Source organism: Balaenoptera physalus (genome assembly GCF_965194825.1).
Source record: "Balaenoptera physalus genome assembly, chromosome: 19".
In the NCBI taxonomy this organism is placed as follows: Eukaryota; Metazoa; Chordata; class Mammalia; order Artiodactyla; family Balaenopteridae; genus Balaenoptera; species Balaenoptera physalus.
In genome coordinates, this window is record NC_138900.1 from 4528649 (window position 1) to 4544048 (window position 15400).

Genomic DNA, 15400 nt, shown 5'->3' on the forward strand with positions numbered 1-15400 from the left:
GGATGCCTAGGACTGGGAATATAAGAAAAGACCTGAGAAGCTCCTAAGCCCTCATGTACAGCTGAACATCAGATTTTCTGCAAGAAGTGAATGCTAAGGCAGAGTTGTAAACTCCTTGCCTGAGTGCTTAAGGAATTCTCCAACACAAAGAGCTCATCTACAAAGAGTATAAGGTGGTTTGGTTTTGGTTTTGGTTCCAGGTGTTTAAGGAAATGTGTCAAATCACTAACTGACCAATAAGTCAACAAAGATTTCAGTGGCCACACACAGCAATGAAAACACATCACACAAAATTAGTTGAGAGAAATAAAGACACAACAGCAGTCACAAGAAACAACAACAAAATCCAGGGGGGTGAACGTGGGGGGAGGAGTGGATTATGATTTCCAAGGTTTCAACATACTCAAAATATCCCATTTGTTAAACAAAAGGTTACAAAGCAGGCAAAGTAACAATAAAGTATCAATATAACCCATACAGAAAAATGAATAAATAAATAGCATAAATTGTCCACAATGGAGCCCAAACTTTGGACTTAATCAACAAACACTTTAAATCAACTAATTAAGCTAAAGGGAATGATGGACACAGAATTAATGAAGGTAAGGAAAACAGTGTTTAAACAAATAGAGAATATCAATAAAATGCTAGAGATTATAAAAAGAAACTAAACAGAAATTCTGGGGCTGAAAGGTAAATTTATCAAAATGAAAAATTTCCTAGAGAGGTTCAGCACCAGATTTGATTAGGCAAAGGGGAGTATCAGCAAACTTGTAGGTAGATCAGTCAGAATTACCTAGTCTAAGGAGCAGAAAGAAAAAAAAGACTGAATATAAATGAACAGAGCTTAGGAGACCTGTAGATACCATCAGTGGACGAACATATGAATTATGGAAGTCCCAAAGAGAAGGAGAAAGAAGGCAGAAAGAATATCAGAATATGGTCAAAAATTTCTTAAATGTGAATAAAGGCATGAACCTACAAATCTAAAGACTGAATGAACTGCATGTAGGAAAACTCAAAGAGAATCACATGTAACAAATTATAATCAAACTGTTAAAAGACAAAGGGAAAGAGAGAATCTTAAAAGCAGCAAGGGAGAAGGTAGGTATTTGTCATATACAAAAGATCCTCAGTAAGATTAAAAGCTGATTTCTTGCCAAAACCATGGAGTCCAGAAACAATGGATGACGTATTTGAAGTGTTGACAGAGGAAAAAAAACTGTCAGCCAATTCCATCTCTAGCAAAACTGTCTTTTAAAAATGAGGGAGAGGGGCTTCCCTGGTGGTGCAGTGGTTGAGAATCTGCCTGTCAATGCAGGGGACACGGGTTCGAGCCCTGGTCTGGGAAGATCCCACATGCCACGGAGCAACTAGACCCGTGAGCCACAATTGCTGAGCCTGTGCGTCTGGAGCCTGTGCTACGCAACGGGAGAGGCCGCGACAGTGAGAGGCCCGTGCACCGCGATGAAGAGTGGCCCCCGCTTGCCACAACTAGAGAAAGCCCTCACACAGAAACAAAGACCCAACACAGCCAAAAATAATAAATAAATAAATAAATAAATAATTTAAAAAAAAAAAAATGAGGGAGAAGTTATGACTTCCAAGATAAACAAAAGGTGATGGATTTTCTTACGACTAGACCTGCCCTATAATAAGTAAAAGAGAGAATACTTCTTTTTTTTTTTCCTTTTTCCATTATGGTTTATTACAGGATATTGAATATAGTGCCCTGTGCTATACAGTAGGACCTTGTTGTTTATCCATTCTATATATAATAGTTTGCATCTGCTAATCCCAAACTCCCAATCCATCCCTCCCCCACCTCTCCTCCCCCTTGGCAACCACAAGTCTGAAAAGAGAGAACATTTCTTAATTCATTCTATGAGGCCAGCATTATTCTGATACCAAAGCCAGACAAAAACAGCTCAAGAAAAGATACTACAGACCAACATACTTTATGAATATAGATGAAAAATCTTTAACAAAATACTAGCCAACTGAATATATAGCATATTAAGATTATACATCATAAAAAAGGCAGCCTTGTACCAAGAATTCAAGGGTAGTTGGTTCAACATATGGAAATCTATCAAGATAATAGCCCACATCAATAGTAGGAACGGGGGGGAACCTACATAATCATCTCATTGTATGCAGAATAGACATTTGAAAAAAATCCAGAAACCGTTCATGATGAAAACACTCAGCATACAAAAAGTGAACTTCCTCAACCTGATAAAGATCATTTATAAAAAACTCACAGCTAATATCATACACAGTCAATGATGAAATAATAAAAGCTTTCCACCTAAAATAAGAAATAAGACATGATGCCCACTTTCACCACTGCTATCCAGCTATTCAATGTTGTACTGGAAGTTCTACCCAGAGCAATTATGCAAGAAAAAGAAATTAAAAGTATACAAATTGGAGAATAAAAAGGAAAATTATCTCCATGAGCAGATGACACAATCCTGTACAATGAAAATTCCATAAAATACACACACACACACACAAGACCTACTAGTCTTATAAACGATGTCAGCCAAGTTGCAGGATACAGTATCTACATATGAAAATCAGCTGTGTTTCTATACATCAACAATGAACAATTTGAAAAAAATTTTTTTTAATAATTCCACTTATAATAATATCCAAAGAATAAAATACCTAGGAATGAATTTAAGCAAGGAGATGAAAGACATATAGACTGAAAACTACAAAACATTGCTGATATAGATAACTATTAAGGACCTACTGTATAGCACAGGGAACTCTACTCAATACTCTGTAATGGCCTATATGGGAAAAGAATCTAAAAAAGAGTGGATATCTGTATATGTGTAACAGATTCACTTTGCTGTACACCTGAAACTAACACAACACTGTAAATCAACTATACTCCAATAAAAATTTTTAAAAAAAACAACATTGTTGATAGAAATGAAAGAAGACCTAAATAAATGGGAAGACACTTCATATTTATGATAATATTCACCAACATGGTCTATAGATTCTATGTAAACACTATCAAAATTCCAAGAACATTTTCTGGAAAAATGGAAAAGATGATGAAATTCATACGGAACCGCAAAGGGCCCTGAAGAGTCAAGGCAATATTGCAAAAGATATGATATACACAGAATAGATAAATCCACAGAGACAGAATGCAGACTGGTAGGTGCCAGGGACTGGGGACAGAGGAAAATGTTGAGAAACTGCCTAGCAGGGAATGAATGTTAATCATACTTTTTTTTTTTTTTTTCTGGTTTAAGCCTTTTTTTTTTTACTCTCTTTGAAATCATACTTTTTTGAACAATAAACAATGGCATACACATGTAATGAACACTGTTGCAAGAACAACAGTTTGGCCAACAGTCTCACTGATATGTGGTTATGAACTTGGCAATTTTCTCCCTGGAATAAATCCCTGTACTTGAGACAACCCCAAATCAAACAGGATGATCGTTAGTATACTTAATCAACATTGCCACACTGCTCTTGATAGACACTTTTGTGGTGATCCACAAAACCCAGAAGGACAACTGGAACCATTTGTGTCAGGCTCTCATGATACTTTCTATCTCAGCATCCTGGAACATGCTGGCCACTCTACTCAGTTACTTCAGAGGGCACTTCCCCATGACGCAGGATGATACTGTAACATCTAAATCAAAGCATTCTCCACTCAGAATTTTCTTTTACCCAGTGAAACTCCTTGTGGCAGAGTTCACTAGAGCTTGTCCAGCACCTAAAGGGTAGGTTATCACAGCAGAAAACAGAGAATAACATCTCAGACACCAAGTAGGTGTATTTCAGAAGCAAGTTTCAGAGGCAAAATCACACACACTCAAAAAAAATATGAAATCAGGTAGAGCCCAAGTTTTTCCACATTTGCATACTAAGTAGGCACTGCAAGAGAGAGAAAAATAAAAGATACGAGAGTAAAGTAAGGGATTCAGATTTTGTGGGATGTTGAAATGGGCCCTGGGGTGTGCCTACAAACCCCAAAATGTGCCTGAGATACGCTCCCTGTGAAGGACTGGGGATCAAAGAAAGGTTCTCTCCGCCCACTGTCTTTACAATACTGCTGAGGAACAATCTCAAAAGATGCATGCTAGTCCCATGATACATGCTCCTAAAGGCAAAAGCAGAAACGAAGAAATGCCTGAGGCACCTGAAGGGGCAGAGAGGGCTTGAGACAGGCCCCTGTACTCGCCTGGGGCCCCAGATGCAGTGGATAAGCAGCTGGTGTCCCCCATCCCCAAAAGAAGGTCTCTCACGTATGTGAAATGGGGATGGAAGCTAGAGAAGGAGAGGAGCCGGGACGAGAGAGACCTCAGCTCGGATGTGTGTGGACTGAGAACAGAGTCTAGAATGAGAGGCTGGTCCCCCAAAGTCCAAACACAAAAACGGTCACAGACAGCAGGTAACAGAAAATTGTGAGTCAGGATAAAGACTTTGCCTTCAACTTTGCAACGAGGTGGAATACCACTGGGATGGGAGGAAACTTTTAAGACACATGAATAAGAGGAGGGGAAGTACAATTTCCTTCGCGAGCTCACAGCAATAAACTTCTGTCTTCCCAAAGACCTCCCACATTTAGGAAGAATTTCCTAAAAAACATCTGATGAAGTAGCCACCTCTTTGCCGTCTGAGTTCTTCCGTATGTTCGTATCATTGATACATTCCCACCCACCTCATTTTTTTTTTTTCTCTCTATTTTCACCTCACTCTTCAGAGGCCAGGGCTCTCTCCCCTGCTCCAAGATGAAAATAATATTCATCTCAGAAAGACAGATTCCTGCTTACATGAAAAAAGGTGAATGATGTGCTGTGACTTTTCCATAATACAATTCCAGCCCTTTGTCCAACTGAAAAGGGCAATACAGATGGGACAGAATAATACTTCACAAATTTTTTCAATGATGGTCTTCTTCCAAATGCTTAAAGAATATTTTAAATATACAGATACGTAGCTTTCTTCCAAGAACTACTAAACCAGTAGTGTAGGAGTAAAATCAGGCAGATAGCTTAAAATTTCGCCATAAGATTTTGTGCTTACTCAGCTTCCAGAACCACCACCACCTAGCATGTCATGGACAGATCAACTGAAGAAAGAGAAGGTTTAAATCCCAGACACTCCATTATAAAGCCTCTCATTTCTGAATCAACATGGCTTCAACCTTAGGCGAACAAGGCAGGGCTTCCCAAGAGACCCAAGATAAATGCAAAGACACCCAAGGGCAGATCCCAATTTCTGGAGGGAAACTATCCTCACCCAGGGAGAGCAGGTTCCTGTAGTTCTCCAGCATCACGTCCCTGTACAAGGCCCTCTGACCAGGGTCCAGGCATTCCCACTCCTCCTGAGAGAATTCTATGGCCACATCCCTGAATGTCAACAGTGCCTGAAATGAGAACACATTTCACCAAGAGGCCATCAGGAGAGTACTTATCTTCACACAAAATGAGAAGAGGAGAGAGGTGCCAGCATCAATTAGATAGAAGTGAGTGTTCTGATAGAGCCACAAAGAGAATCCTGAACAATATATCCCTAATTTTGCTTTATTACACTTTTCTATCAGAGGATGTCAAATCTACTAAATTACTGAGGAATTTAAAATGGCATGCAGAAAGAAAAAATATATATATATACACAAATGAAAAAAATTCAACAAAGCATTGTCTAAACACAAGTTCCAGACATTATATACCAAATGATAACTAACTTCCAGATGAGGTACAGTAATGTCTTGAGGGATGACAAAGTCCACAGTAGCTTTAAAGGAAGGTGAGAACTGAAAAAATGGGATAATGATAATTACAGTAACAACCAGAAGTGACCATACAGTAAGCGTTACTCCAAATGTTTTATAAGTATTAACTCATATAACAACATAGCATCCAATTTATTCCCACCTTACAGACGACCCAACTCTGTTATTCAACAGCTAATAAATGGCAGCCACCACCTGAACCAGGTGGCCCGGCTTTAGAACAGAACCTACAGCATCATACATTTAAGTATCAGATATGACATTAAAAGTACGATGACACAGTTGTTTCCTAACTGAGAAAACCTGAAACAAGTTCAAGGCTGAAAACACAGAACTGGCTGAAAGGGCAACACATATACACGTACATACACATGCATACATACAATGAGGACTATTCTTACTGCTCTTAACTCATTAACATGGCACGACAGGAGAAAACTTAAGGACGTGGAAAGCATGTAAGACACACTTTCAAAGTTAAAATAAATATAAGACTTATTTAGGAAATGATGGTGTCGTTTATACACACCATGGGTTCCTGCTCACATATACAAGTGGGTGCACTATAAACATACACGCCAAAATTAACTGAAATAAAAGTGGTAGTGTCTAAAATGACATTTTTAAAATACACCTTCATTTTCTATTATTTTTTACTTGTGCATTTCGGCATTTTTGGTACAATGAACATGTATAAATTGTACTAAATTTAATTAAGATTGTCAACATTATTCCATAGTAGCCTGGTTATTAAAAAACACTGCAAAAATTGAGAAAAAATACATTAGAAAACTTAACTTTGATCTCCATAAATACATAGAGTGTGTAAAAATACAGAATAGAATCTGTGTGGCGATGAGAGAAGATTGGGAAGGCCGTGGGGCGAGTCTGAGCAAACCTGTCAGGCAGGATACTTGAGAGTGAGAGATTATCAAGTCCAAATGGCATTTCAGGACAGAGAGGCCTGAATAGTAAACTAAGAATATGATGTTACCTGAGAAACAGTCATTCCTGACTCCTTGTCCTTTCCTCTTCTTCCTCTTCAGGGCTTCTTTCTCAGGCAAGGTGAGTCCTGAGACGTCAATCCTGAGTGTCAAAAGATGCGGTTTAATGCTTGGAATCGACACACCCCCTTCCTGAGTCACAACTACACACACAGGGAAGACCTCAGCACGTGGAACAGACAGTCCTCTGCTGTAAGGTTTTTGACCCCTTTCTTCAGAACTCACTCCCCTCCTGGTTAAGCCACACACAAACTGCAGCAGTGGGGACCCAGGAAGGACTGACCCTCCCCTTCAAGTCAGAGACCCAGTCCTGACCGACGGCCATGCAGAGGACAGCGCCCCCTCCACCCCTCTAGTTTAAGGGCTGGTCTCAGTCCTTAGAAACAGATGAGCCAGAGCCCTAGTGCTCAGGGCTGGATACAGATTCGATCACCTGAGGCTACTCAGACATCATCGAGGCTGGGCCCCAGTCAGCCATGACCTAGAAGAAAACCCTACAGGAACTGGGCACAAAAGAGGTATCTGAAAATGGCTCAGCAATCTAATGTAAAGTCAGGGTTGAGCATCAGTCAGAGGGGTCAACCCCAGCACACCTCCCACTCCGTGGCCCTGCTCTCTCCTCGGGCCCTGCTCCCTGTATCTGGATAGTGGAAGGGGAAAGAGCAGAGAGAAACACACAGAGCAGGCATTACAGGCTAGGGCGGGGGTAGGAGCGTGGCTGGAAAGTTAAACGAGAGACTCAGAAAAGGCCCCACTGAGAACGGGGGCAGGTGTGCTATCAGAACAAAGATCTGGGGGAGGAGGTTCACCACGTGCATCTGAGGGGTCAGAGAGCTCTAGGGATCCCTGAGGCAGTGGTGACCCTGACCCCGGGAAAAGCAAAGACATCTGTGTGGCTCAATCTCAGTGAGGAGGGAGGAAACAAGCAGGAGATGATGTCACACAAGTACTGCAGGAAGCAGATCAGCAAGGCCCGTGGTCTTCACACATTTTTCTACTCCATCCCAAGTGAATTTTGGAAACCATGTATTGTCTCATCCATCTTAACATCTAATTCTTTTGTATCTCAAGTTAAAACACATACGAATAATGTAACATCCTATATATTTGAAAAGCAGCCAAGATGGTCACACTGGCCCCAAGAAGCATGCCACAGCTCTTAACAGAAACGTGGAGGACCGTAGGGTCCAGGAGCTAATGTCTGGACAGTGTGGCCAGAAGATGCCTGTGAGACGCGCCAGCAGGGATGCGAAGGGTACAGCTGGACAACAGGAGTCTGGAGTTCAGGGCTGAGGTCTGAGAAGGAGATGTGGAATTGGGAGACGTCAGGGTGTCTAAAGCCATAAGATAGGATGATATGGAAGGTCACTGGGTGCAGCCAGAGAAAAGGCCCCAGATGGAGCTTGGGACCCTGCCCCCATCAGCGACCAGGGGTTGAGGCAAAACCAGGAGAAGAAAATGAAAAGTGAACAAGGAGAAAAGAAAATTGAAACAGATAGCCAGACTTCAAATGATAGTTTAAGTTTATTTTTAAATACTGGGATGTCCTGCAAGCCATGAGGGAAAAAAGAAAAAAAAGTGTTTAACGGAAGAGGGAGTGATCAACAGTTGCTGATAGGACAAGACAAAGACTGTGAATTAACCAGTGGGTTTAGAAATAGGGAGGACATTACAACCCCTGACAAGGAAAGTGGGATGGTAGACGGAAAAGCTTGATTGGATGGGGTTCCAGCAACAGTTGGAAGCAAAAGGTGATGAACTATGTTTGACAAATGGTGCCATCATGTCCTCTTACTTGAGGACAAATCACTGTTTATCTTGAGAACATGTACATAATGGGTTGTGTCTGCTTGGCTATAAAAAAGGGTGAGGTTTCTTTCTGCCATAGTAATCTTTTTGGTGGAGTCCCTGTGATGTGGGTATATGTCCAGAAGTGCAATTGCTGGATCACATGGTAATTCTATGTTTAATTTTTTGAGGAAATTACCACTGTTTTCCACAGCTTCTGTATCATTTTATCCTTGTAAGCGATGCACGAAGGTTTCAATTCTCCACATTCTCTCCAACACTTATTTTCAGTTTCTTTTGATAACAGCCATCCCAACAGGTGTGAAGTAGTATCTCACTGTGGTTTTGATCTGCATTTCCCTTACGATTGGTGATACTGAGCATCTTTTCATGAGCTGTTGGGCCATCTGCATATCTTCTTTGGAGAAATGTCTATTCAAGTGTTTTGCCTATTTTTCAATTTTGTTTGTTTTTCAGTGGTAGGAGCTCTTTATGTATTCTAGATAATAATTCTTTATCAGATATATGATTTGCAAAATTTTCCTCTTATTCTGTGGGTTGCCTTTTCACTCTGTTGATAGTGTGCTTTGATGCACAAAGTTTTTTTATTTTGATGAAGCCCATTTAACTATTTTTTCCTTTGTTGCCTGTGCTCTCTGATGTCATATCCAGGAGCCTGGATTTTGTCCCAAAGGCAATGGGAAGCCAGTAGAGGGGTTAATGCCAGGTACTGAAATGGTCTAACTTCAGATTTACTTCTGATGCAGAGACAGAACTCTGAGGCAGACTCTGTCCCTGAGCCCTGCACCTTTCCTAGTAGTTTTCATCATCGTTGTTGGCCTGGCACTCTTTTAAGCTTATAATCACAATGGTCACCCTCTTGCAGAAAAATGCCACATAGATATCCATACAATACTGTCAATCATTTTAGGGATAGCTGTCATTCAGCAATCCTGATCTTGTTCATCACCTCTGTGTTGTAGGTAGGTTCACAGAGGCCCAGAAGGGAAGTTACCTTGAGAACATCTGAGCTGAGTGAGAACTGCATGTAACTGAATTTTGAAAGGGTGGCCTAGAAGAGACAGTGAGAAGTTTGTCCTTATCATCTCATTCCCCTTTTAAAAATTCCAGGATCATCTTTAATACACCTGAGCAAAAGACACCTCTTTTGTGGTTTTAATCACATTGATCCCGAGCATTTACTCCCTCTTTTGCAGAAAATCACAGTGAAACACTGAAGAAATATAAAATGATGAACACAGATTTTGGTGCTGAAACTTTTAAAGAGGGTTAGCTATGGAAATAGGATCAGTGCAAATTTCTTTACCATGAACAGATGGGCTCTGTTAGAACAAAGTTTCAAGTCAATCCAGACCATCCCTCAATATTTTCACAGAATGGACAAAAGGGACTTGAGGGGAACATCTACTTTGTAGCTCACAGCTCACTAATTCAACAAATCACACAAAGGGGACAAAAGAGGCTGCTGAGTATTAGACTAACTCACTAAATTAAGTTCTAACCATTAAGATGTTAGACACCCTTACCAAGTATATATTGAAACAGTCTAAAATTATTTACTAAGTACTACAGAATGTTCCAACATATGACAAAGGGTAGAGAGAATGCAGGGTTTATAATCTGAACTAGACACAATATATTCAAAAGGGAAAACAATTTGGGACTCTTTTTTTTTTTTAATCTAATGACTTCTGGGGTCAAATTTTTTTTTTTTAATTGAGACTACCTCATATTTAGAATAGAATGATGACAGCTGGTTATCACATGTCACCGAAGCTTATTTCAGAAGCTGATGATTATTTACAGAGAAGGGGGAATTCGGTATACTAAAATTTACCTCAATATGCTTTTTAAAAAAATGAATTAAATGTAAGAGGGGTGCAAAAATGTATGTCCATTTAAAAGAAGAAAAAGCAACGGTTTTAATATTCCCTTAAAAAGCACCACATAGTGACGGATTCAGTAATTTCTTGTCCTCACACCATTCCAAGCAAAGATGGCAACCCACAACTCACAGACAAGTCCCCCCTCGTTGTCAGAGTAAAGGGCTGCAAATGGAAGCTACACTGTGAGGCGAATAATTATAAAACGCACAAGCCTTATAAACAGGAGTTTTGCAACTCTCATTCTCATCAATTAAGCAAATTTTAAACTAAATATATTACAAAGCCACAAGTCAATATATCACACCTTAGCCATATCCCATCAAGTCACCACTCACGCAGAATCAGGTTTCCCTTCTTTCACTCTACTCTGTATTTCTGTTAATCTGTTTATGTCTCCCTTTCCTTGTTTCTCTCCATCGTTCTCCTTTTCTGTGTTTCCTCTCTCACTCCCGCTGCTTTCTCCCCTTTTCTCTATTCCTTTCCTTACACTTGTTTTGCACAAGGCTTGAAACCTATTTCAACTTCAGTTTCTCCTTCTCCCCAGTCTGTTCCCAATCTCTGTATATGTCTGCCTTTTTCTCCCCGCATTTCTGTGTCCCCTCTGCTCTCCATTACATTGTCTTTCCTATTACACCCCCTCTGCCCCACCTCACTGGCATCCCTAGCTGGCTAGGTTCTCTCAGCGCTGTTTCTCACTCTGCCAACCTAAGCCCTCGTTCTGTCCCTGCACTCAGCTCCCCCAACTGTTTTTCTCCTAACCACTCTGTCTGAAGTGCCTTGACCTTCATGGTTGGAGCTCCACCCTTTCCTCTGTGTTTCTATTTTCTTTTCTCCTCTTGCTACTTTGCCACGTTATCCCCTTTCACTTTGTCTCTCTTCAAGTCCTTCCCAGATCCTCTATTTTTGCCTTTTCTTTATGCACCGCCTCACTCATCTTTTCTCCCTCTCACTTTTCTATTTCTCTTCATTCTCCCTCTGTCTCTCTTTCTCCTGATCTTCCTCACTCCCTTGTGCTGCCGCTTTCCTGGTCTCCCCTTTGCAATCATCACTTCCACAAAGCAACAGATCCCCGCGCGGGGGAGGTGACTTGCTCTTGGGGCACCCCGAGTTCTTCAGTCCTAAACCCCATCCTTCGGAAAAGTGTGCTCTTCCGAGACACTGGGCCTCTTATTAAGGGGGAGGGGGGGACGGGGGGAGGTTCCCAGGAAGGCGGTGGGGTCTGCTGAATCCCAGGGCCAGGGAGAGAAGCCAGGCCTCTATGGGCCAAGAGGGACGAGGATGAAGGGAGACGCGCCAAGTGTTTGAATCTATCTCAAAAGTCCATCTGCCATGACGCTGAACAGCGCGGGGCGGGAGGAGTGGTCAGTGAAGGGTTTTACAGGACAACAACGCGGCAGGCGGGTCTAATGGCCCGAAGGCCCAAAATCCATGGGCGGGGAAGGCCTTGGAAAGATTTTAACCGAAAATGAACAGGGACCCCCGACCCAGCAGCGAAGCGGTCAGACTTCGGGAACTCTCACCGGGACGCCAGAACTTACCGAAGGTAAGAGGCACGGGTGCAGGAATGTTAACGTCCGTAGCAACCCCAAGACTCCAGGCGTATAGGACTGTGGACTGAGACGCTCAGGTTTAAACTCAAAAAGACGAAAACTCACAGACGCCGGCGCGACCTTGGGACCCCACTAGCCTCTTCCGGTCTGCGAGATACCGCGCGTGCGCGCTCCTTCCGGGGAATGCTGTGGGCGGGGCCTAGGCGGAGCGCCTTCGGAAAGGGGCGCGAATAGCGGCCAGGTGTAGGCGGGGACCGCGGGGGGCAGGGCGGAGCCGGGCCGGGGCGGGGCCGGGGCGGGGCCGGGGCGCCCCTTAGCAGCTCCCCAAGGGCATGCTTTTCTTTCCGAGTTTGGATCACTTTGAATTTCTTTCTTGTGCCGCGGAGCCGGGCTGCTCCTTGCCTGTTTTAAGTTGATGTTTCAAACAATTTAAGGGGAAAACTTAGAGTTGAGAGGCCACTTGTTGAAAGCTAAGATGTTTACGTTTTAAGTAGTTGAAAACGAGTTTAGTCAAAAATCGTTTTTGTAAAGGGGTGCCGGGTCCTGAGAGAGAGGCGAGGCGGACTCTGCGGTCTGGGAACCCGGACCTGGATTCGGAGTCGATGTGGGGAGATAGTTGGATCCAGTTGCCTCCTGCAATTAGAATTTAATTTAAGCAATATAATTAAGCAAGGAGTGCAGTTGTCTGTGCAAGAAATGCAAACTTGAATGTGAAATGCAAAACTCTACGGGTGGGAAGTGGGCCACTTCGTACGGACGTCCATCAGAACATCATATCCATTTACATTCCCCATTCACCCTTTGCTCAGCCCTGGGCTCAGTCCCAGAGACTTTCATAGGTACAAGACCTGGGCAGGGGGAGGTAGGGGCATGAGGCATGTGATGACTTAGGTCACCAACCACTGCTTTAAAAAAATTAAAAATCAAAAATTGATATAAACTGTATTGTTCTTTATAGTACTTGTTATTCTATTCCACACCTGAGGCGAATGATAAGTACCTCTGAGATAAATTTTTGTGACGTCATAATTCATTTGTCAGTAATTTCTAAATATAACAATTTCTAATTCACTTTACATTTATCCAAGAGTAACTAGGAAGAATATTTTTAATAAAAATATTGTTTTATACTTTAGCTCTTTTGTTTATTTTCTATTTCTCAGTGTTCTGTCAGGTGTGAATAACAAACCCCATATGTACTCTTTAGAAGACTACTGAAGTTGTTTTCACCTTAAAAATACTATTGCAGTATTTCCTGGGGCGTTTGATAAGGATGTCTATATTATTTTATATGAACCCTAGAGGAAGCAAACTAGATTTATCGAATTTCCAGTGGTCTCTTTTATAATCTTTAAGGCAATTTCCATGAGTTAATATCCACCATGAAATATATGTTTCTTTCAAATCCTTAAACGTAGAAGATTTCTCTCCAGTAAGAATTTTTTAATGTGATAAAAGCATTTTGAATAAAAAGTCTTTTAACGTATATTTAATCTGTAAGGTTTCACTGCAGTATATATTATATGATCTTTCACAAGTTTTAAGCATTGATTATAGCTTTTCGATGTTCATTACATTTGAATTAACTGATATTTAAGAAGGCTTGAGCATCATTACTCATAAACTGCAAAGATTTCACTCCCAGAATAATATTCTGACGATCCCCCACAGATTGAATTTTGGACGAGAACTTCACCACACACATTATATTTTTAAAAATTACTCTTGGGTATTTATCTCCTGATGCTTAGTAATGTTTGGCTTTTGGTTAAATACATTGGCCCATTCATTATAATTTTAAGATATACCCCAGTATGCATTTCTGATGACCAATGATGATTCATGCTGCCTAAAGACCTTCCAAATTCGCTGCATTCGTTAAGTTTTTTTCTAAATTGTACAACTCTGATATTTTGTTATCAATGAAGAATGGATCAAAACTTTCCCATCTTTATTGCAAATATTGGTTTTGACACACGGAAGGATTCTTCCAAGTTGTGAAACTAAGGAACCATTTTGATAGATTTCTTATCTTGATTACATTTATTCTATGCATGCTCAATTTTAAATCTCTGCAGTTCACTAAGATTTAACTGAATGCTCAACCCTATTATCAAATTATTCCATGCATTTGTTTCCTGCACTAGACACATTTTTTAATGAAAAATATATATACATATATACAGTGTCAGAGATAGATTTTCAGATCTTTAGAAGGTAGATTATGTAAATTATGCTGTATTATGTATTATTGCCAACTAGCCATGTTGGCACAAAAGAGATTTCAGCATGGACTCCCATTTTCTCATGCAAATAAATAAATGGATGGTGAAACTTTTCATCAAACAGAACATCTGGAGAGAAGCCAGTCATAGCTGAAATTCATGAATCCACCTTGCTTAAGGGAAATTTTGTTGCTTGTAAAATTTACAAGGGAGCAAAACAAACTAATTCACAAGAAAAAAAAAGGATATTTCCTTAATCACAGGAAGATTTTGACATATGTCTCCCTGTAGTATTATAAAAACAGATGCAAATTATTAAAGATTATTAAAGACTTCAAAAATTTGAAAAACATAGGAAGTAGTTTGACCTAGTGCATTAAACTCTGTAACAGAAAAATAGAGACACTACATTTTTTAAGCACATTATAATATATAATATTTACGACTGCCAAAATTTTAAAAAATATCTGGACTTAGGTAAGGAGAGATTTTATACAAAAGATGATTGCAAATAGAGAGAATGCTCTGACCACAAGATCTGCACATCTATAATGGGTCTTTAAAAAAAGAACATTAAAAACTTAGGCTAAAGTGGGGTTTATCCCAGGAATGCAAGAATTCTTCAATATATGCAAATCAATCAATGTGATACACTATATTAACAAATTAAAGAATAAAAACCATATGATCATCTCAATAGATGCAGAAAAAGCTTTTGACAAAATTCAACACCCATTTGTGATAAAAACCCTCCAGAAAGTAGGCATAGAGGGAACTTACCTCAACTTAATAAAGGCCATATATGACAAACCCACAGCCAACATCATCCTCAATGGTGAAAAACTGAAACCATTTCCACTAAGATCAGGAACAAGACAAGGTTGCCCATTCTCACCACTATTATTCAACATTGTTTTGGAAGTTTTAGCTACAGCAATCAGAGAAGAAAAAGAAATAAATGGAATCCAAATGAGAAAAGAGGAAGTAAAGCTGTCACTGTTTGCAGATGACATGATACTATACATAGAGAATCCTAAAGACGCTACCAGAAAACTACTAGAGCTAATCAGTGAATTTGGTAAAGTAGCAGGATACAAAATTAATGCACAGAAATCTCTTGCATTCCTATACACTAATGATGAAAAAT

General features: G+C 40.5%; 1 protein-coding gene and 1 long non-coding RNA gene across 9 annotated transcripts in view; one reads left to right on the forward strand and one right to left on the reverse strand.

The window, feature by feature from the left end:
* Window positions 1-15400, forward strand: part of LOC309648353 — a 351118-nt gene that overhangs the window by 253633 nt on the left and 82085 nt on the right. The window lies entirely within an intron of this gene.
* The window catches only part of LOC309648210 (zinc finger protein 677-like), a 205574-nt gene that overhangs the window by 24290 nt on the left and 165884 nt on the right, over window positions 1-15400 (reverse strand). For 6 of the 8 annotated variants that reach the window (XM_082436624.1, XM_082436626.1, XM_082436625.1 and 3 more), the window contains exons 1-3: window positions 12017-12287; window positions 6774-6865; window positions 5284-5410 (exon numbers count right to left, since the gene is read on the reverse strand). In XM_082436624.1, the coding sequence (XP_082292750.1) occupies window positions 5284-5410; window positions 6774-6788 (142 nt within the window). In that variant the 5' untranslated portion in view covers window positions 6789-6865; window positions 12017-12287. Of the gene's footprint in view, window positions 1-5283; window positions 5411-6773; window positions 6866-12016; window positions 12288-15400 lie in introns of those variants that run through there. The other 2 variants (XM_082436622.1, XM_082436621.1) reach the window with 2 other exon arrangements.